Below are 22768 nucleotides of genomic sequence, written 5' to 3'. Positions count from 1 at the left end.
GTTGTCAAGAGCATAACACAGCAGTGATGACAAAGCTCACTAATCCTCATCCAAAGCATGAGAAGAGAATGATGTGCTCATAGTTGATTTAGATGAAGAAGACACTTCAAATAATGCTGACATTAGTGACAAAAGAAATTGCAAAAGAAAATTAGATGAGAAGATGAATGTCAGAGCAAAGAGGTCACACACAAACATAAGAAACTGATGATATTAGAGCATTAAATTGAAGAAAAATGCTTCCAAACAAAGTTCTCTTATAGCATTAGACCATCGGGACAGAACTAGATTATTTACTATCTAGTTCCCTTTTTTGGAAAAAGGGAAAAAATTGACACTGGTAACTTTTGATTCTGTTCTCTTTAAAAGCATTCAATTTTCTATAACTATTGGAAATGTGGTATGTTTGAAAATGAGAATGTAGTTTTAAAACCCTTTGAACAAAGTATGCATAACTAATATGAAATGAAACAGCACAATGAATGTTGTTTTTTTAAATTTTTTCCAAATATTTTCTTCTGTTTCCAAAATATTCCATACTATAGTAAAATTACATTCTCTATAACTTTCTTAATCATTCTATTGGACAAGTAGTTCATAGCTTATAGTACAGTTGTTGACACGTGGATATAATTTCTCTCCTCTTTATGATAGATGTCTGCAAAACACACTTATCCCCAACTTTGGTTCTTTTCATGCACCTGGACCCCAACACCAACCCTTAAGTGTCATTTAACAGTTTTAAAATGTTGTGGCTTTATGAAGTTGATACCTGGTTGTAAATACTATACCTTTATTTTTTTGGTTATAAGAAGAATTATTTTTATCTTAGATTTAGCCATTTTATTAGGTTTTTGTTTGTTTGTTTTGTTTTTGCCACCAGGGCTATCACTGGGACTCAGTGCCTACACAAGGACTCTAGCATTCCTATCAGTTATTTTATTTCCTTTTCCTTTTCTCCTTCTTCTTCTTCTTCTTGTTTTTTTTTTTCTTCTTGTTCTTGTGCTTGTTCTTCTTCTCCTTCTCCTCCTTCTTTTCTCCATCTCTCTCTCTCTCTCTCACTTTCTCTCTCTCAATATCAATAGATGGTGAGACCGTCAGAGAGAAAAATAGAGACCCTTGCAGCACTGCTCCAATACTAGTGACGCTTCATGTCTGCAGGTAGAGGCTGGGGAACTAAACCCAGGCCCTTGAGCATGGACCAAATAAATGGTATCTGTATACTCTGTTTAAAAACAGAGTGTTGAGTGTATGTTCCTTTTAATATAGTGTTGAATTTGTTTTTCAAGTACTGTCAACACTTTTTGCTTCTACACTGAACATAGATATCAGTCTGTAGTTTTCTTTTGTTTGTGATGTCCTTGTCTGATTTTGGCATCTAGATAATGTTAGCCTTAGAGAACATATGTATAGTCCTTCTTCATTTATTGGGAAGAGACTGCAGAGAAAAGGCTTAAGTTTTTCTGTAATGCTTGATAAATTTTAAAAAAAGAGAGAAAAAGAGAAGTTCAAGCAATCCCAACTAAACAGACAATGGATTCCAATTCAGAAGCAAAGATGAAGACAGAAAACCAACAGAGGCCCAAATGCATTCAGACATCTATTCTTAGTTTGAGGAACATTTGGGAAACCAGGCCAATTCTAAGATATTGATCCCTGATGACAAATCCTAAAACAGAATTAGCATGAAACTGTAGATTTTCAGTTGATTTATAAATCTTCATAATGAGAACTCTAACCTACCCCTTGTCTTCCCAGAAATCCTAAACACAGTGTATACACATAATAAATTTCTTAGGAAAGGAGAACTCATCAGGCCCAATAATGCCCCTTTCTTCTGAGACTGGTTAGGAATCACCCGTTTCAGACAGTTCCCTAACTTATAGTCCTGATACTATCTTGCTGCCGTATTACTTTACACTAAACTTTCAAATTACTGGGTGGGGCCAGGTGGTGGTGCACCTGGTTGAACACATATGTTATAATGCTCAAGGACCCAGGTTCAAGCCCCTGTTCCCCACAGGGGGAAAGCTTCACAAGTAGGGAAACAGTGCTGCAGGTGTCTCTCTGACTTTCCCTCTCTATCACCCCCATCTCTCTCAATTTCTGGCTCTCCATATCCAATAAATAAAGATAATTTTTTAAAAATCTTAAAAAAAAAAAAGTACTGGGTTTTCTGGTTAAGGTAGAAATCATACTTTGCGGGAGATGGGTGGTAGCGCAACGAGTTAAATACACGTGGCGCAAAACACAAGGAGCGGCATAAGGATCCTGGTTCGAACCCCCGAGTCCCCACCTGCAGGGTAGTCGCTTCACAAGCAGTGAAGCAGGTCTGCAGGTATCTATCTTTCTCTCCCCCTCTCTGTCTTCCCCTCCTCTCTCCATTTCTCTCTGTCCTATCCAACAACGACAACAACAACAGTAACTACAACAATAAAGCAACAAAGGCAACAGAAGGGAATAAATAGAAAAATATTTTTAAAAAATTTTTAAATCATACTTTGCATGGTAAAGAACAGAATAGGCCATCTGTGCAGTATATGAATTCTGTTCCTTTGAGGCCTAACAGCCCAGCAAATGACAAATTCATCCTGCTGAGTGTTACAGTGGTTGTGCTAGAGCTTTTAATGTATCACGGCTTTTTTTGTAATGGGTCCTAGTACTGAAAATACTCAAAGGCAATACTATCTTGACTCATCCCCTCCTCCAAAAGGCCCATTTGAGAAGGGGGAAGAAAGCTAATATAAATTTTCCCCTAAACTTGAGTGTTTTCAATGCAAAAACTATAATAAACTACTGCCGTGTGTATTTGAAAATAGATATGGCATTAAATATTGCTGTTTCATTGTAAATTGGAAAAGAAAAAAACACAGCTTCACTATACAAATAATGAAACTAGTCAAAATTATGCCATTTTATCTTTATAGAAATTTGCCAAAGACAAATTTTTAAAGTCTACTAATATGTAAATTGACTAGAACTCAAATTATTAATTCTTTTCAGATTTCTTTCTTTACACTCAATAAGGTAAACATTATTTGCATTTTATGTGCTGTGTCTATTGTATTTATTGTAACTAAATATGTGTTTGATAGCTAATTTTTAATAGTTGCATAATCACAAATGTTCTATTCAATTACCAGATGTGTTTGCTAAAAGGAAAATAACTAACAAAATATCCTTTAAAATATATTTTCAATTTTCTAAAATACCAACTCATTTTAGTTTTGTGAAATGAATTTACCAATACGCTATTCACTTTCATAATTATTTGGTTTTTTACATAAAATTTTAATCTCAACTACATCAAATATGTTAGTAATATAAATCTTGGAAGAAGAGTAAAACATAGCTAGGTATCAGACATCTTTAGAATGTTAACAAACAGTTCTGAAGTAAATGGAATCAAAATTAAACTCATTAAATTGGTGTGTAGTAAGAAATTACCATGTTTCATGCTGGGTCAGTTCTTTTACTACAATAATGTAAGTTTAAGTTTTCATATAGATTATCCTCTTTTTATATTTATAGATATTTCAAGGATATAAATTCTTTGAATATGTTTTTTATTGTTGCTGGGTCTGTATCGCTTTAAACAGATCTTTTCAAGTATAATGAGAGACAAGAGAAAGAGAGACCACAGCACCAAAGCTTCCCCCAATGCTGTAGGGACTTAGACTGGAACTCAGGCCCCCTGTGAGCTATCTTGCTCACATGCCCTGATTAATGACCTGATTTTTTTCCAAGTTAAGTTTTTTTATTTGTGCCTAATACTGGTTTGATGGGGGTTTTTTTTGTTTGTTTTTTCCTTTTTGTTTTGCCACCAGGGTTATAGCTGGGGCTTGGTGCCAGCACTACAAATCCACTGCTTCCAGAGGCCATTTGTTCCTTTTTTTTTTTTTCAATTTTGTTTAAAAGGACAGAGAGAAATTGAGAGGGGAGGGGGGGGAGATAGAGAAAGATAAACAGTTGCAAACCTCCTTCACCACTTGTAAAGCATCCCCGCAGCAGGTGGGGAACAGGGTCCTTGAGCATGAGGATATGTGCACTTAAATAATGCACCACCGCCCCGCTTCCCAGAATTCCGTAATTACAAGACTATAAGGTAGAACTCAAAGACTTACATGTGTTGTTTGCATCAGTATCAGAATCCTTACACTAATTCTAAATAAACATAGTCCATAGTTGTTCAAAATTTTTAAATGTGAATATATTGTGAAGACCATGGTTTCAAGCTTACTGGATTTATTTTAACTAGGAAAGAACTTTGCTTTACTTAATTGTCTTTACAAACTGCATAGTCGTAATGGGTTCTTAAGCTTGCCATCATTTGGCAGTTTCTATATATCATCAACTAAATTGAATCCTAGTTTTTATCAATATATCAATATATGATTATATATCAATATATGATTATATCATATATTGATATATTATATATATTATATTATATATAATTTATTATAATATATAATTTATATATAATATATAAATTATATATTATATAATTATAATATATTATATCATATCATTATATCATATCAATATATGATTATATGCAATAAGGATTGCATATAATCATCTCCGTTTCATACATATAATACTGCATAGTTACTGTGCTCTGAAGAGGACATTCAGAGAGCTGATGCATGCCACAACAGTATTATCTAAACTGATGCCTTACACCTTCGTGTTCTGCAGTGACTCCCAAGACAATATGTTCTGACTTTCTGAAATCTCTGCAAGTCTCAGGAAGCTTTATTTATTATTTAACTACAGTACTCTGATGCCTCCCCAAACTGTTTTTTGCTTGTTTGTTTTTGCTTCTAAGGTGGGTTCATGCCTGAATGACTCCACCACTTCCAGAAGGCTTTATTTTTTTTTTCCCCTAGAGGGTATGATCAGGTGACCACACAGAGGAGAGACAACATAGCACCTTGTCCATAATACTGTATGTGCTTTACTGATAAGCCATGTCCTCACCCCATCTCTCTCAGCTGATTTTATCAGCTCTGACCTGTTTGTCATCAAACATTTACACATATCACTTCCGTGTTCTGACAACAGAATATTGTAGCTATTTCTCAGACTGCCATATAAGATCACTTACAGTAAGAACTTCAGCTTAATTCTGAAAGTCATGCCTACTTTCAATTTCGCCATTCACTTACATATGTAATTGAACTTGGGTTTTTATCCATCTAGGCTTCATTCATGAAGTCTGCTCATTTAGACCAGTCTTGGACCAGTGATTCTTTTTTTAAATTTCTTTTGGGGGGATTAATGGTTTATAGTCAACAGTAAAATGCAATAGTTGGTACATGTGTAACATTTCTCAGTTTTCTAAATAACAATCCAACCCACAGTATGTCCTCCTCTGTAATCATATTCCAGGACTTAAACCCTTCCCTCACTACCACCCCAGAGTCTTTTACTTTGGTGCAATACACTAAGCCCAGTCTGAGTTCTGCTTTGTGTTTTCTCTTCTGTTCTTATTTTTCATACTTCTCCCTATGAGTGAGATCATCCCATATTCATTCTTCTGCTCCTGACTTATCTCACTTAATATGATTCCTTCAAGCTCCATCCAAGGTGAGGTGAAGAAAATTAATACAGTATTTTTAATAGCTGAGTAGTATTCCGTTGTGTATATATACCACAACTTACTCAGCCACTCATCTGTTGTTGGACACCTGGATTACTTTCAGGTTTTGGCTATTATAAATTGTGCTGCAATGAACATAGGTGTACATAGATCTTTTTGGATGGGTGTCTTTTGTTCCTTAGGATATATCCCCATGAGAGGAATTGCAGGAGGGTCATAAAGAGGGTGGGTCCACTTCTAACCTGAGAGTTCTCCAGACTGCTCTCCACAGGGGGTGGACTAATTGACATTCCCACCAGCCCTGCAGGAGGGTTCCTTTGTCCCCACAACCTTTCCAGTATTGTTTACTGCTACCTTTGCCAATGTGTGACATTCTTATAAGAGTGAAGTGTTATCTCATTGTTGTCTTTATATGCTTTTCTCTGACAATCGATTACTTGGAACATTTTTAGCTTTTTGGATCTCTCTTATGGTGAATATTCTGTTCATATCCTTTCTCCATTTTTTGGATGGGGTAATTTGTTTTCTTATTGCTAAGTTTGGTGAGGTCTTTATATATTTTGGTTATTAGCCTCATCTGATGTATGCTATTTAAAGATCTTCTCCCATTCTGTAACGAGTATTTTTGTTTGGGTTTGCTTATCCTCTCTCATTCATTAATGTGTTTCACATGCTGCCTGGCAGTGAGGCTTATCTTTGCTATATCTCAACTATATTGGATTTAAGGGAGTCAGTGTGTTTGGGGGTGGAGGACAGAAGGAGAAGAGAGAGCAAGAGGGAGACTAAGGCATCTTTTCATCCTTAAGCACTGCTGGTCCTTGCACAGCATGTACTCTGCTACTGAACAGCCTCTCCAGTTCCTACACTGAGATTTTTCAGAGCAAAAATTATGTATTATTATAATGAGTTATCAGAAAAGTCATGACACATTTTTGCATAGAAAAATACATCATGACTTTTCCAACAGCCCTATATTTCATTATGAAGTCCTTCCTCTTAAGTACTTTCCTTAATACCCTCTATATAGTGAATTTTCTATAAAAGATTATATGGTTACCCAAAGGCTTTGTCATATCATTTATTCATGCACTTAAGTACTCAGCAATATTTTAATTATTATTTCTTTCAATAATCTAGAATACAAGAAACAAAATAGACATGATTCCCTAGTCTACAAGCCTTAGAGTCACTGATTTTTTCTGAACAATTATTTATCTTCATTTTAACAGTGTATAAATCTTAAAAGAATTTTGACCTTTCATTTATTGATATTTCTCTATATGTGACTTATTGGCAAAGCATGGTTGATACAAACATTGTTTTTAATGTACTCACTAAACTCCAGAGATTGATCTTGCCTCTTTGGCTATTAATTTTGAGCTGAAGAAAATGTAGGTTAGAGAAAAAGTATCCCAGGAAATTGTTTTCCTTTGTTCGCTAAAAGTCGGGTGTTGTCATTTTTTTGAGAATAAAAGAAATTGATGCTATCCCAGCTTCTCATTGGGAATGTCTTGTACTCCTTAGGTCTGTCTGTTCAGAAACTTTTATTCAAATACTATCTGAAAATATATGATTATATCAAGTATTACTTTGACCTTTTCTATATTCCTTGTTTTGATTAGCTGGCTATTCAACTCATAACCCATTTACAGAAAAATTGTGAAAGGATTAAATAGCAAGCAAGAAATATGTAGAATATTGAAAAGGTCAGTGTGATTTAGCCCATAACCACAGTGTTGAAAATATATGGCTGTCATTATCACACTTAATTCAACATTAACCATAGTAAATTTTGGAACTGTAGTAAATTTTGGAAATTATTCCAATTAAAATATTCTTGTTTCATACTGAAGGCTGAGGTGGCAAAGCTCAAATGCCCTCTTGATTTCATATTTGTGGTAACTTACTAGGTTATAAATTGTAATTGAATTAAACAAGACAAAAAAAAAGAGGTGTAACAAGGGCCCTTTTTATGTGAGAGTCCATTGTGGAGGGAATAATATAATGACTTTTCTATAAACTCTAATTATAAATGAATAAGACAGATACAGCTACAAAACTAATTCAACAGCCACCCCATGTTCTCTTTTTATCTACAGCATAGCTGTCAGTCAGATGGAAACTCCATTTATTTCCATGGAAATGAAGGCAGTGAGTTCAATTTTGCTACTACCCGGGATGTAGATCTTTCTACAGAGGATATTCAAGAGCAGTGGTCAGAAGAATTTGAGAGCCAGCCTACAGGGTGAGTAATTGTTATCTCACATGCTGTGTATAACACTTAAATTCACGTACTGGACATATTTTAAATGTATATTTGTTAGCGAGCATAAATCAAACCACCATCCACTGTAAGGAAGCAAAGATGTTTATTGACGAATTGCAATCCGGGCCGAGATGGTGACTGGTGTTAGTCTACCAAGCTCAGCCCCGAACAGGGCTCAAACCATACAATTTATAGGAATTCAGACTACACTCAGGGAGGGGGAGCACATCACCTTATCAACCTACATCCAATAACAGTCTATAGCAAACACAAGATCCAATCATTTCAAACTTAGCAAAAGCATGATCCATTCAAAGCAAAGCACGGGCTAGTTTCAAATATAGTAAGATCACACAACCAATAGAATTCAACCAGGCAGGGTTGCCACATCCTCCTGCCATCGGCTATGACCACCCATCCGGTAGACAGCACACCACAAAGTCTGTGCAAAGGTCCTGATAAGGCTTGTCCCCATGCAGGGTCCTTCGAACAACTTACAAGACAATGGGTGGCCTTCACTGATTAGGTCCTGATAAGGCTTGTCCCCAGGCAGGGTCCTTCGAACAATGGGTGGCCTTCACTGATTAGGTCCTGCTTATTCAAGGGGGAAGGGGCAAGGAATTTTCCACCTCATACTATAAGCAACTCATACTAAAAGCACTTAACAAACAACTGCATAAAAAGGGAATTTCAAGGCTACTGCCTTTTACAATATTGTTGAATAGAAAAAGCATGCTTAAATCAATACTAGTAATTCTGACATGTAATTCATAGACCAAAAGGAGTGCGCTAACCCTAAGAAAATGTCTTTAAGAGAGGCAGACTGGGAGTATGGACCGACCAGTCAACGCCCATGTTCAGCGGGGAAGCAATTACAGAAGCCAGACCTTCTACCTTCTGCAACCCACAATGACCCTGGGTCCATGCTCCCAGAGGGATAGAGAATGGGAAAGCTATCAGGGGAGGGGGTGGGATATGGAGATTGGGTGGTGGGAACTGTGTGGAGTTGTACCCCTCCTACCCTATGGTTTTGTTAATTAATCCTTTCTGAAATAAAAAAAAATTAAAAAAAAAGAAAATGTCTTTAAGTAATCAATTATTTTATGCACGGAAAAATTGTGATTGCAAATACATTTGACTTCACTCAAATCACTTGCATCTTCTTCTTTACTGGGAAATAGGTTTGTATTTCATTGTTTATCAAAAACAAAATCTTTCCAGAACAATTATATTGAGACTTTCTAGGATCTGATATTTGTAAATACTGATGCCTATTTAACAGAATGTGATTTATACCTATAAAATTTGTTTGGGAAAAAATTTACTTTGAGAGTTTTTTTTAAAAAAAGAGGAATATGACTCGAATTAGAACAAACCTAAAGTAATGATGGCCTGGTGGTAGTGAGTGTCTGATCATTTTGAGTTGTATGGTTTTTTCTGGATCTTATGCTCCTAAGTCAGTCTTTTTATTTTTTAGTTTTTTTTAAACTTTATTTATTTGATAGAGACAGCCAGAAATTGAGTGGAAGGGAGAGACAGAGATAGAAGGAGACAGAGAGGCACCTGCAGCACTGCTTCACCACTAATGAAGCTTTCCCCCTGCAGGTGCGGACTGGGGCTCAAACACGGGTCCTTGCGTACTGTAACGTGCGCTCATCCAGGTGTGCCACCACCTGCCCCCTCTAAGTCAGTCTTTTTAATAAGACAGAAACATCAAAGGAGAATGAGGAGATAGAGATTGAAAGAGACAGAGAGACTCCTGCAGTACTGCTCCACCACTTGTAAGTTTTCCTTCCCTGTAGTGGGTAGTGGGGTCTCTAAGTTGGGTCCCTGTGCATGGTAATATGTATGCTTAACTAGATATGCCGCTGCCCAGCTCCCCCTAAGCTCACTTGAGTAATATTTTTACAAGTTGAAAAATAAGCTCAGGGTCTAGGCGGTGGCACATTGGTTGAGCGTACATATTACAATGCGCTAGGACCCAGGTTCAAGCCCCTAGTCCCCACCAGTAGGGGGAAAGCATTGCAAGTGGTGAAGCAGGGCTTCAGGTGTCTCTCTGTCTTTCTCCTTCTCTGTCTTCCTTTTCCCTCTTGATATCTGGCTGTCTCTATTTAATAAATAAAGATAATAAAAATATTTTTTTAAAAAAGAAAAATAGGAAGCCCTGAGAGTCAACATAATCATTACAAGTTGGAAGAAAATTCTAGAAATGTCCTGTGTGGGGTTTTTTGTTTTGTTTTGTTTGTTTATTTGTTTTCAATTTTGCCTCAAGTTGCTAGGGCTTGTTGCCAGTACTACAAATGCACTGCTTCTGGAAGCCTTCCCCCTCTTCTTTCTTTCCTTCTTTCTTTCTTTGTTTCTTTCTCTTTTTTATTCAGTAAGACAGAGAAAAATTGAGATGGGAGGGGAAATAGAGAGAGGGAGAGAAAGATACCTGCAAACTGCTTCACTGCTTGTGAATCATTCCCCCTACAGGTGGGGAGTGGGGGCTTGAACCCTGGTCCTTGTGTGTATCCCTGCGCTTATCCATGCACCACCACCTAGCCCCTGTCATGTGTGTTTTCTAAGACTAGGATGACAATGAAAAAAAATTTTTTTTTCATACTGAGTATAAAATAGCTATAATTCAACTGTTAAATGTAATGAAAAAAAAACTTCTCCAATAGACAACATCTGAGATATAGTCATGTCTCTCTGAGCTCAATAAATTAAATCAAGAGAGGCTGAACTAGTAAATGCCTGCGTAGAAAGAAGGCCAGTATTCTCCTGAGATCTTCATGTACTAGATTCAGATTCAGTAAGAGGAAAATGAAACCAGTAGCCTGAGCCACTTAGTCATCATTGCTGTGACTTTTTATTTTTATTTGTGGGCTAACAGTTTACAATACAGTTGTTGACACATGGGCACAATTTCTCATCTTCCTGTGATAGATATCTACAAAACACTCTCATCCCCAGCTTAGGTCCTTTTGCACTATCATGTACCAGAACCCCCAACCCTCTGCCTGTCTCTCTTCCCCTCCTTCCTCAGAGTCAATACACCACTCCTATTCTAATTTTAAATTAAAAATTTTCTCCCTGTCCATATTTCTTAAGTTCTACCTATGAGTGAGATCATCTGATTTCCATCCTTCTCATTTTGGCTCATCTCACTTAGCATGATACTTCAAGCTCTGTCCACTGCCACTTTTCATAATGGAAACGTAGGGGTTTTTTTTGTTTGTTTGTTTTATTTGTATCTTTATTTATTGGCTAGAAACAGGGTAGGTAGAGGGAGAGAGGGAGAGAGAGAGACACCTGTAGCCCTGTTTCACCACTCATAAAGCTTTCCCTTACAGATGGGGCCTGGGGGCTTGAACCTGGGTCCTTAAGCATTGTAACATGTACACTCAACCAGGTACACCACCACCTGGCCCCTGGAGAAGCAGATTTTATTGTGGGTGACCCCGCCCTGCTCTGCTTGTTCCAGGATAGTCTCTCAAATCCACTGTAATGTATAAACTTGACTAAGCCTTTAAAATAGCTTGAAACCTTGATAAACCACCTCAGTTCCTTTTCTCAAACTGTCCTTAATCTCTTCGGCCCCATCTCACATCTTTTATTCTACATAGTCCTCCTTCTTTGAATTTCCTGTCACCCTTGAAGTTCCATGACAAGTGTTGTTTCTCGCTATGAGACTAGAAAGCACTGGTGTTGTTGTTGTTTTTTTTGTTTTTTGTCTCTAAGTGCTCTCCAGATGTCAGAAGGTTTATCTTTGGAATATGAATACTAAATAGAGCTTTTTCAGTCCCGCTCACAGACCAGTAGGCTTTAATAAGATACAGAATGCTAACAATGCACATAAAACTTGTTTACCTCTCTTCTGGGATTAAAGGACCCATCACTAGCATATTAGTTCTTTCCAACTTCCAATATAAAAAAAACAATTCAAGAATGGTAAGGTATCATAATGATTATGCAGAAAGGCCTTCATGGGGGGTCAGGCAGTGTCCCACAGGGTTTTATACACATGTGTAAAGATCTGGGTGTGAGTCCCCAAACCCACTTGCCAGGGAAAGCTTCAAGAGTAGTGAAGCAGATCTGCAAGCGTCTTATCCTTCTTGCTCCCTTTCTGTTTTCCCCTCCTCTCTTAATTCTTTTCTGTGTCCTATCAAATAAAAGAGAAAAGAAAAAAAAAAAAAAGGAAAAAAGGGTGCTAGAAGTGGTGGATTCACAGTGCCAACACAGAGCCTCAGCAATAAAATAAAATAAAATAAGCCTTCATGCCTATGGCACCAAAGGTTCCAAGTTCAAAACTTAGTACCACTAGAAGCCAGAAGTTAGCAAAGCTCTGAAAAGAATTTAAGTGCCCTTGATTATAGAACCTTAATGTCTGTGAGGTTCTCCCAAATTTTGAAGTACAAGTGAGACTTACTGATATTGCCCCCCCCCATTCTTTCAGTGCTCCAAGTTAATACTTTTCATATAGTAGTTACAGGCCATTCTCTTCAGAAAGACCTACATCTCTTGGAGACTCAGATATTTACCAGTGATAGCCAGTCCCTGCCCTTCCCTGTTAAAGTAGAGAGAAATAAAAGTTTAGCTTCCAGTAACCCCATTAAGATATATAAATCCTTCTCTGTCTCACCACTGAAGCTTGAAATCTTCGTTATAACTTACACTTGTTATTTGAAAGATTTTATTTTTGGTTTTTGGTGTTTTTTTAAATTTTTTATTTTATTTATAAAAAGGAAACAATGACAAAACCATAGGATAAGAGGGGTACAACTCCACACAATTCCCACCACCAGAACTCTGTATCCCATCCCTTCCCCTGATAGCTTTCCTATTCTTTAACCCTCTTGTAGTATGGACCCAAGGTCACTATGGGGTGCAGAAGGTAGAAGGTCTGGCTTCTGTAATTGCTTCCCCGCTGAACATGGGCATTGACAGGTCGATCCATACTCCCAGTCTGCCTCTCTCTTTCCCTAGTGGGGTGGGGTTCTGGGGGAATCTGAGCTCCAGGACACATTGTTGGGGTTGTCTGTCCAGGAAAATCTGGTCGGCATCATGCTAGCTTCTGGAACCTGGTGGTTGAAAAGAGAGTTAACATACAAAGCCAAACAAATTGTTGACCAATCGTGAACCTAAAGGCTGGAATAGTGCAGATTTCAATGTTTTATTTATTTATTTATTTATTGGATAGAGACAGCCAAAAATTGAGAGGAACAGGGAGATAGTGATGGAGAGAGACAGAGAGACACCTGCAGCACTGCTTCACTACTTGCAAAGTGTTCCTCCTGTAGGTAGGGACAAAGGGCTCAAGCCCAGGCCCTTGCACACTGTAACATATGTGCTCAACCAGATGTGCCACCACCCAGTTCTCGATAATTTTATTTTTGCATTTCATATCCATATAGTTCTTCTCCCAGAATTTCTTCTTCTTTCTTTTTACTTATTTCATTTTATTGGGGGAGGGGAAGATGTTAATGGTTTACAGTGTAGTCTTTACCAGATAGGCAAAGCCTCCCATCTCACCTTGATTGGTGTTAGAAGATACACCAGGACCACAAAATTTTTTCACCTTATCCCTTACTCTCCTTTCTTTGCTTTGGTGTAATATTGTTGTTAAAATTCAGCGGCTCCAGCTGGCCAGGCTAGCTTCACGGGCGGGTAACAGAGATGACCAGAGACATACGGCTGGGCAGGGAAGCTGTATTTCTTTATTCAGGAACAACGATTCATAAACTAAACCAAACTAATCACCAAACAGAACTCTGCTGCCTCTTTCCCCCGCGGCGGCACCAAGCACTCTCGAACTCTCGAACTCTGGAACCCTCTCGGGGGTTCCTAGGGGCGGGGCCAAGCGAGCCCGCGAAACTAGCAGGACTGACCCAATTTTCTTGGCAGGGGGAGAGCAAGAACAACCCAATGTAAAGCATACAACAATTCCCCCTTTTCTTTTTAACTAAATGACTACAGTATCAAGGGTGTGGGGTGAACAGAAACCTCTATCATGTTGTTATCACTGTTGTTGTTGCCAGATAGGACAGAGAGAAATTGAGAGAGGAGGGGAAGACAGAGAGGGGGAGAGAAAGATAGACACCTGCAGACCTGCTTCACCACCTGTGAAGTGACCCCCCCCCTGTAGGTGGGGAGCCGGGGGCTAGAACAGGGATCCTTATGTTGGTCCCTGAGCTTAGCACCATGTGTGCTTAACCCATTGCACTACCTCCCAGCCCTCTACTGTCCTTTATTCTTAAGTTCCACCTATAAGTGAAATCATTCAGTATTGGTCTTTCTCTTTCTGACTTGACTCATTCAATCTGATGTCTTCAAGTTCTGACCTCATTACTTTTAACAGCAGCATAGTACTCCATTGTGTTTATGTACCACAAATTCCTCAGCCATTCATCTGTTGTTGGATATATGGGTTACTTCCAAGATTGGGCAATTACAAACTGCTGCTGTGAACATTGGTATGCATAGGTCTTTTCTGATAGGTATGTTTATTTTCCCTGGGAAAATTCCAATGAGTGGGAGTGCTGGGTCATAAGGTAGGTCCATTTCTAGAGTTCTGATGAATTTCCAGACTATTTTCCACAGGGTATGGGCCAATTTACATTCCTAGCAGCAGTGATGGGGAGTCCTCCACCACAACTTCTCCAACTGTTGGTGTTTGTCTTTTGACTTCTATCATTATCAAATTCTGTCTATAAAAAAACAAGAGAAAAGCTTATTTGGGGGTCTGTGCACTGTTTGCCCTCTCCCTCACTTTCTTTCTCAAGAAAAAGAAGATCAGCCTGGTAAGGGAAACAATAACAACCAAACAAAAATGCTCTAATTCATGAACTGAGAGTACATTCAGTTCTTTACTAGGACATTAGTAGATGCTTGATTACAAACACTTGGAAAACCCATTTATGAATTAAACTTAAAGGAAGTGATTATATAAGAAGCCAAAAAATTTTATAAAGTAAATATATAAGTAGTGCAGAGGCAAAACTGACAAAATAATATATTCCTATTAGCAAGTCAGACATTTCATTTTCACAGAGACTTAATGGCATCAGAGAATTTGAAGCTAAGGCTAATTATCCAAAGCACAAAAAAATAACTAATATAATTTACCACTGAAAAAGCAGTGGATAATACAGAACATCAGAGCAAATTTCATTCTACTCAGTGACTCAGATATTCTTAATTATATTCTTCAGCCATTACTCAGGAATGAGAATATATCAGGATTTGGTCACGATTGAGAAGGTGATAACTTTCAGGCTATGGTGCTATCAGAGGTTTCTGTTCTGACAACATAGCATAATGTGCTTGACAACAGCACCTGTGCCACTCTAATTGGTACACAATTTATTTGTCTAAATTCTAAAAGAAGTTCAATTATTCTAGCAACTACACCTTGTGTTTGTTTGTAGCTTTCCCTCAGAATATCTTGCCACATACCCCAGCCCCAAATTACTTATGTCTCCTAGCTCAGTTACCGACTTGGTGTCATAATATATTACATTATATAAGCAGATAAAAAGACGACAGGATTTTTTTGTGCTTTAGGTGACGATAAAAAATGTTCTTCAGTCCATACTGGTGTGTGTGTGTGTGTGTGTGTGTGTGTGTGTGTGTGTGTGTGTGTGTGTGTGTCCTCCTAGCCCACCCAGTCCCTAGTAATGCTTCGCTGCTCTAGAAAAGAGTACTGTTGTAACTTTTACTTTTACTGCTACCAGAGTTATTGCAGAGGCTCTGTGCTGGCACTACAAATCCACCACTCCCCACAGCTATTTTTTCTATTTCATCAGGTACGACAGAGAGAAATTTAGAAGGGGTGGGTAGATAGATAGGGAGAGAGAAAGACATCTGAGAACCTGCTCCCATGCTTGTGAACCACTGCCCCTACAAGTAGGGAGTCGAGACTGAGACCTGGGTCTTTGTGCATAATAATATGTGCACCACTGCCTAGCTGCACTGTTGTAACTGTTAATCATAGCTTTAGAAAAAGCATTGCATGGGAAAAATTGAGTTAGTGTGAAGCTTTTTCACCTTGGGGAAGAGCTGACGAAGACAGATTAGGAATTTGGTAGTGAAATCTCTGATGTGTTTTGTTTTCTCAGTCAGGTTTGCTGAGTATTTGTCTCCTTCACAGCCATTACCACCCACACAAACAATTTATCATCATATGATCACCTGCTAAAATAGAAATAAAATGTAGATGATAAATCCCCACTCTACTCAAGAGTGACAAAATGAATTGAGTTTTGTAGTTCTAGGGCCATTATTTAGATAAGTTTCTAATTATAATATTTTTATCTATGTTTTCTCTCTATTACTAGTATGGAAGAAAACAAACAAATATACAATCCTCTCTGGTCCCCCCGCACAACCATAAGCCAGAGCTGAACAGTGCTCTGGTTAAAAAAAAAAAAAAAAAGAAAGAAAGAAAGAAAAAGAAATACAATCTTCTCTGGTAATATCTCTAAAACATTTCATATGAATGGCAAGAAAGAAAGTTACTAAGTTATGATGACTTTTTTCAACTCATTTTACCAAATATCTGTCACCTTGACATTTAATCAAATTACTTGATCTTAGAGCACAAATATACACAAGCTGTTTGCCTTTCATATCACAAAACTGTACCAAATCCAACACCAAAAGTTTCATATTTTAGTGGAACTTACTTTTTTTCCTAAAGAAGGCATTTGTGTTACTTCAGTACAAATGAATCTCTAATAGAAACACCGATAATTTATGTGAATCTTTCAAATCTTTGACTTAACCTTCTGAACACCTCATTTAATTAGCAGCTACCTTATCGCACGTCGATAAAGCTACGTTTAAGTGGGAATAGAGCTCTGTAGAAAACATACTGCTGTGGTATGGAAACTGTACTTGTCTCCCAATGCAAATGCAAATGTTGTATTCTTACTATTCAAGTGCATTTAAAAAATGTTTTATTGTTCTCATCAGAGTATCCATGTTAAAGATAAATTTCATAAATGTAATGAATATTAGAATATTGAGTCAAAGCAGTATGGTCCATTACTCTTCAACTGCCTCAAATCTTCGAAAACTGTAGAATATGGGGAAATGAACCTTTAACAACACTATAAACAAAAAAAGTTATAGACTTAGGTCATTACTTATGAAGAATTGCACAAAAAGGAGAGAGAAGATAAAGGGATCTGATAGAAGAAAACTATAGTTCAAAGCATGTGTTGAATCAGACTCTACAAAAGGGTATCACGGTGCTGCCCCAGGTCATAGATAACAAACACAGGAGTCAGTCTGGGATTCTTAGGTACTGCTTCTCTAGAGGCTGCCAAATAGATGAGTTCTTTACTACACCCATTTTGAAGCAGAATTTTTAGGAACAAGCAATGAGAGAAAATTTGGAATAGAAAAGCATGACAATGTCAGTTGACTAGAATTCTCAAAAGAGATTAGGAGTTTACATGGTAATCGCCACCCAAGTGCACGCCCTGACCCCCATGTCAGCGGGAATTTTTACATTAAAACTAAGAACAGCAAAACCAAAATTTAAGTGATCTATACTCATTAAATCTGAGGGAAATCAACTCATAAAAAAGAACCATCTTTAATTAAAGAGTAGTAGTCTGTTGACTATATGTCCCATAATTTCCAGTTCTCTCAATAGATACTCCATATTTTGGTTATTATGAATAGTGCAGCTATGAAAATTAACAAAAGATTTTTATTTATTGGACAGAGGGAGAGAGAAATTGAGAGGGGAAAGGGATATAGAGAGGGAGGAAAGACGCTTGCAGCGCTACTTCACTGCTTATTAAGTTTCACCCTTGCAGTAAGGTCCTTGTGCATGGAACATGTGTGCTCAACTGGGTATACTACCGCCTGACCACCAAAAGATATTAAATTGTTCTGGGCAAAATAGATGGAACTGGAGGTGATTCTACTAAGTGAAATAATTAAAATGGTGAAGATAACTACTAGTTTCACTCACATGTGAAATTTAGATAATTAAAGCATATGAACTTGCAAAAAAAAAAAAAAAAAAACCAGTAGCCCAACTGTTTCTCAAACTCTGTAAGAACTATGGTGATTATCGGAGAGAGAGGGGCCACACAAAACTTTCAGGGTAAAAAAAATGACTTACACACAGATATATGAGTATGAAACTTTACCTGTGAAATCTTATACTTTTGAAAGCCAATATTAAATCTCTAGTGATAAAAATTACCAAAAAAAAAAAAAATCATCAAACTAAAGAAATAGGAATCAAGAAAATAGAAGTAGCAGAAAAGGCAAATGGAGACTTTGTATCAGTAATATCAAGAAAAAAAAGAGCATGCTGCTTTTGTGATATTAAAATAAATTTTATGAAGAAAAAACATTTCAAGGTGTGAGAAATTAAAAAGAAAATACAATTATTAAATGCAACCCTGATTTGAATCCAACTCCCTTTAATAAAGGAAACTTTAGTGCTGTGGTTTTGTAATTTCTGCCACTCAAAAAAAAAAAAAAAAGAGGAAGTATAAAATGTGCAAGTTAGTAGCTGACACTAAAATTAGAAATAATAGGAATTTCAAAAAAAGAACTCAGTAAGAAGCCATAGAATGAAATATTCAAAGCAATTGTTGAAGGAGAGTTCCTGGGAACTAAGAAAAGGAAAGAAAACATTGCTCCTATGAATGAAAATGTTTAGCAAGACGAGTGGAAAAATACCCAACAGATTTGGGTGAGATATAGTGCATTTCCCTGGTAGCTCTGAGCATAAGTTTAAAAAAAATGAAAATTTTTCTTAAAGTTCAGAGAGGAAATTGCTTCAGACATAAAATTCTTCATCAGCCAAATATCATTCAAATGTTGAGAGGAAAAAAAAAGAAAATCTTATATATACTGGGTTTAGAAGGTATACTGACCCTGAACCTTGTCTGAAAGAGTTACTTGGAAAATATATTGATGGAATTGAATACAAGAGGAAGATGAGCAATTCAATGAAGAGTGAACAAATAAAAATGTAAAATTTGTAGTTCTGTCTAAATGAGTATTAACTAATGAAAAATTTGAGTAATGGAATCAGAATTAAAGCCAGGATGACCTCAACGTAAGAGATACAGACAGATGGAGAATGACAAGAGAGGGAGAGGCTGAGCATGTTTAAATGGTACTTCTTACACCCAAGAATCTTACTATAATGATTATAATAGCATGAATAGCAACCATAAATATGCCTTGAATTCATTGAAAATTCTTTATAACAGTTTGAGCAGATTTTTATCATCTACAATTTCTTCCCTGTGTGTTAACCAGAATAATTATATTACCTTTTGACTTAGAATACTGTACAACTTATAAAGCTACAGAGGGATTTGATTTAAGCTTATAATTCAGGTAAATTTAAGATATTTTGACAGTCTAAGTTAACATTGCAGTAATTTTTTTTTTTTTAAGAAACAGGCATGCTCATTTTTAGTAAAGCAGAACCACTTGACCATTAAGTAACAGAAACAAATTTACAGTCCCATAGAGGTCATAGCCAAAATCTTAAGCATTAAATAAAAAAACATAGATAGTTTTAAAACATTAACACTTTATTTTGCACCACAACATTATCCAAGATTGTAGTTCTGTTAATGCTAGAATAAAAAATTTGGAAATTCAAATGAATTTCCACTTTTACTTATTTAAAAAATAGCATTAGATTTTATGAGGTATGAAAGGACGCTAACATTATTGAGATTCTGTAATGTTCAAACCATTATAATATTTTCTCTAAACATCTCCAGACAAGGTTACATTTCTGCCTTATTGGTGAAATACAATGAGTGGTTTCTACTGTTCTGAATGCAATATTTTTATTAATGTTCTTCCAATGAGAGTGTAAGCAAGCACAATGCATGTAATAAAAACCCAAGAGAAATTGAATTTGAATGATATACAAGAGAACCAGTTGAAAAAAAGGATTTTTGAAGTGCATCATATTCGGGGAAGCCTTCAAACAGAGCTCATCTTTCACCTTCACTGAAGCTGTCATACTAGAGGAAAAGCCTATAAATGCCTATGTCTTTAGAATTTTCACAGACTCATATTGATCTAATTTAAGCTTTCATTCTGAGCTGTAAGGCATATAAATTGAATGCTTTCTTCCTGAAACCTATTTTCTTATTACAACGCAGGTATGTAAAGTAAAAAATCAAAATCTGTCCCCATCCTTATCCCATTCCTCACTGTTAAAATGTCGACATATATTCTGGCATATATTCATTTAGAATTTTTGTATTATTATACAAAGCAGGAGAGGAGTACTATAGTCATACTTCTCTTTATTTATTTTTCTTATTTTTTACTGGGAGGTTAATGGCTTACAGTACATTTGTTGATACATGAGTACAATTTCTCATCTCCCTATATACATTTTTCATATTATGCTGTAAGATTTTTAGAACCCAGCATATAATGGCTGTCTCCTCTACTCAGATTATTATCTCACATTATAGATTATTTCAAAGGAGTGGCTTTGTGGCTTACCAGTTCATCTAAATACACCTCTATAATATTCAAAGGATATAAAAATAAATGTTTTTGTATACTTGTTAAATATTTTTGAAAGATATATTTTATTTTTTTAACTTTTTAATTTATAAAATGGAAATATTGACAAGACTAGAGGATAAGAGGGGTACATTTCCACACAATGCCCACCCCCAGAGCTCCATATCCAATCCCCTCCCTTGATATCTTCCCTATTCTTTATCCCTCTGGGAGTATGGACCATGGATCATTGTGGGGTGCAGAAGGTGGAAGGTCTGGCTTCTGTAATTGCTTCTCCACTGAACATGAGCGTTGACAGGCTGATCCATACTTTCAGCCTGTCTCTCTCTTTCCCTAGTGGGGCAGGGATTTGGGGACCCAGGGCTCTAAGACACATGGTGGGGTCCTCTGCCCAAAGAAGTCAGGTTGGCATCATGGTAGCCTCTGGAACCTGGTGGCTGAGAAAAAGAGTTAAGATATAATGCAGAACAAATTGTTGACTAATCATGAACCTAAAGGCAAGAATACTTCAGATGAAAATTTGGGGTCTCCGTTTTGGAAAAAGCTAGTAGGTAGGACTATTTTAGGTATATGAAAGATAAATTTCAAAAGGAAACTTTTGAGTTAACTGAGAGTCAGTTGAGGGGGCAGGTATATAGCATAATGGTTATGTAAACAGACTCTCATGCCTGAGGCTCTGAGGTTCAATCCCCCACACCACCATAAACCAGAGCTAAGCAGTGCTCTAGTGAAAAAAAAAGAGAAAAAGTCAAATTTTGTGTGCATATATAACTATATGCTTGAAGCTTTCATTTTTATAGCTTCTGCCAAATTGTCATTCAAAGAACATTATTCTTATCTTGAAGCTTATCTTCCAGCCTAACTTGATATAAAAGTATATTTCTTGATTGTTCTTTTTTTCCCCAAAAACTCACTTTATCGGGGGAGAGAGTTAATGGCTTACAGTGATTTTTAAATTTTTTAAAATAATTTTAAGGAAATGTTAACTACAAGGCAGGTTTTTTTTTTTTTTTTTGTCTCAGAGTTGCTTTCATCTTTCCTGTCTCCCCTATAACATGTGCCATCATGCTGCCCCTACCACCAAGTGCCATATCTTTCAGCCACAGGACATAGTGCTTCCACGTCCTTTTTAACCACAGCCTATCCCTTTCTCTTGTTAGCATCCTTGTTATAGACCAAAGTTTGCTAATGTTTAAACCTATCTTTTCCCTTGCTTTGTTCCTTAAATTCCACATTTCAATGATGATAAATTATGCAAATACATATAAAAGAATCTCTCCCAACTAATTAAATGACCCATCCATTACCTCATATACTTATCTTTTGTGTAAAAATATTTGAGTTCTATTCTCATATAATTTTGAAAATGTTTAAACATTAATTTTTTTTTACGCTAAGTGCTCTAAAGGTCCATCAAGATAACATTAACTATCGATTGTCTTTTTGAACCCTAAGACAGCAGGAACCTCACATCTCCACTATAGAGCCCCTACTTCCCCCAGTCCTGGAACCCTTGGATAGGGCCCACTTTCCCATATGCCTCTCCCAATCCATATCAAATAATATTGCATCCGCCGATCACAACCTAACCAACGCAACGATTGCCACCTCAACATGCTTCACTTCAGACTGTGTCCAGAGACTTCACATGTGGAATGACAACCCTTCAGCTTCATTATTCGGTCACCAGGTTCAAGATGCCATCAGGATGCTGGCCAGGCTTCCCTGGATTGAAGACCTCACCAATGTGTCCTGGAGCTCAGCTTCCCCAGAGACCCACCCTACTAGGGAAAGAGAGAGGCTGACTGGGAGTATGGACCGACCAGCCAACGTCCATGTTCAGCGGGGAAGCAATTACAGAAGCCAGACCTTCTACCTTCTGCAGCCCATAATGACCCTGGGTCCATGCTCCCAGAGGGATGGAGAATGGGAAAGCTATCAGGGGCGGGGGTGGGATATGGAGATTGGGTGGTGGGAATTGTGTGGAGTTGTACCCCTCCTACCCTATGGTTTTGTTAATTAATCCTTTCTTAAATAAAAAAAAATTAAATTAAATTTAAAAAAAGAAAGGTCCATCAACTTTTTTTAAAAAATATTTTATTTATTTATGAGAAAGACAGAGGGAGAGAGAAAGAACCAGACATCACTCTGGCACATGTGCTGCCGGGGATCAAACTCGGGATCTCATGCTTGAGAGTCCAAAGCTTTATCACTGCGCTACCTCCCGGACCACAGGTCCATCAACTTTGTTGCTAAGAAAATTGTTTAAATTATTTGTGCTTACCAAATATTTCTTGACATAAAAGGTGTGAAGTTCTATTATTAAAATATGTATTATATTATACTGTAACTTTGCTGCCTCCAAGGATTTTTAT

The 22768-nt window shown here is 37.0% G+C and overlaps 1 protein-coding gene across 1 annotated transcript in view; it reads left to right on the top strand.

Moving 5' to 3' along the window:
* The window catches only part of RELN (reelin), a 561009-nt gene that overhangs the window by 319621 nt on the left and 218620 nt on the right, over positions 1-22768 (top strand). Inside the window, exon 10 of the mRNA XM_060195660.1 lies at positions 7705-7850. Within this exon, the coding sequence (XP_060051643.1) occupies positions 7705-7850 (146 nt within the window). The remainder of the gene's footprint in view (positions 1-7704; positions 7851-22768) is intronic.

Source organism: Erinaceus europaeus, chromosome 8 (genome assembly GCF_950295315.1).
Source record: "Erinaceus europaeus chromosome 8, mEriEur2.1, whole genome shotgun sequence".
Taxonomy (NCBI): domain Eukaryota; kingdom Metazoa; phylum Chordata; class Mammalia; order Eulipotyphla; family Erinaceidae; genus Erinaceus; species Erinaceus europaeus.
The sequence above is the reverse complement of the archived record's forward strand: the minus strand, read 5'-3'. Positions and strand labels throughout refer to the sequence as shown.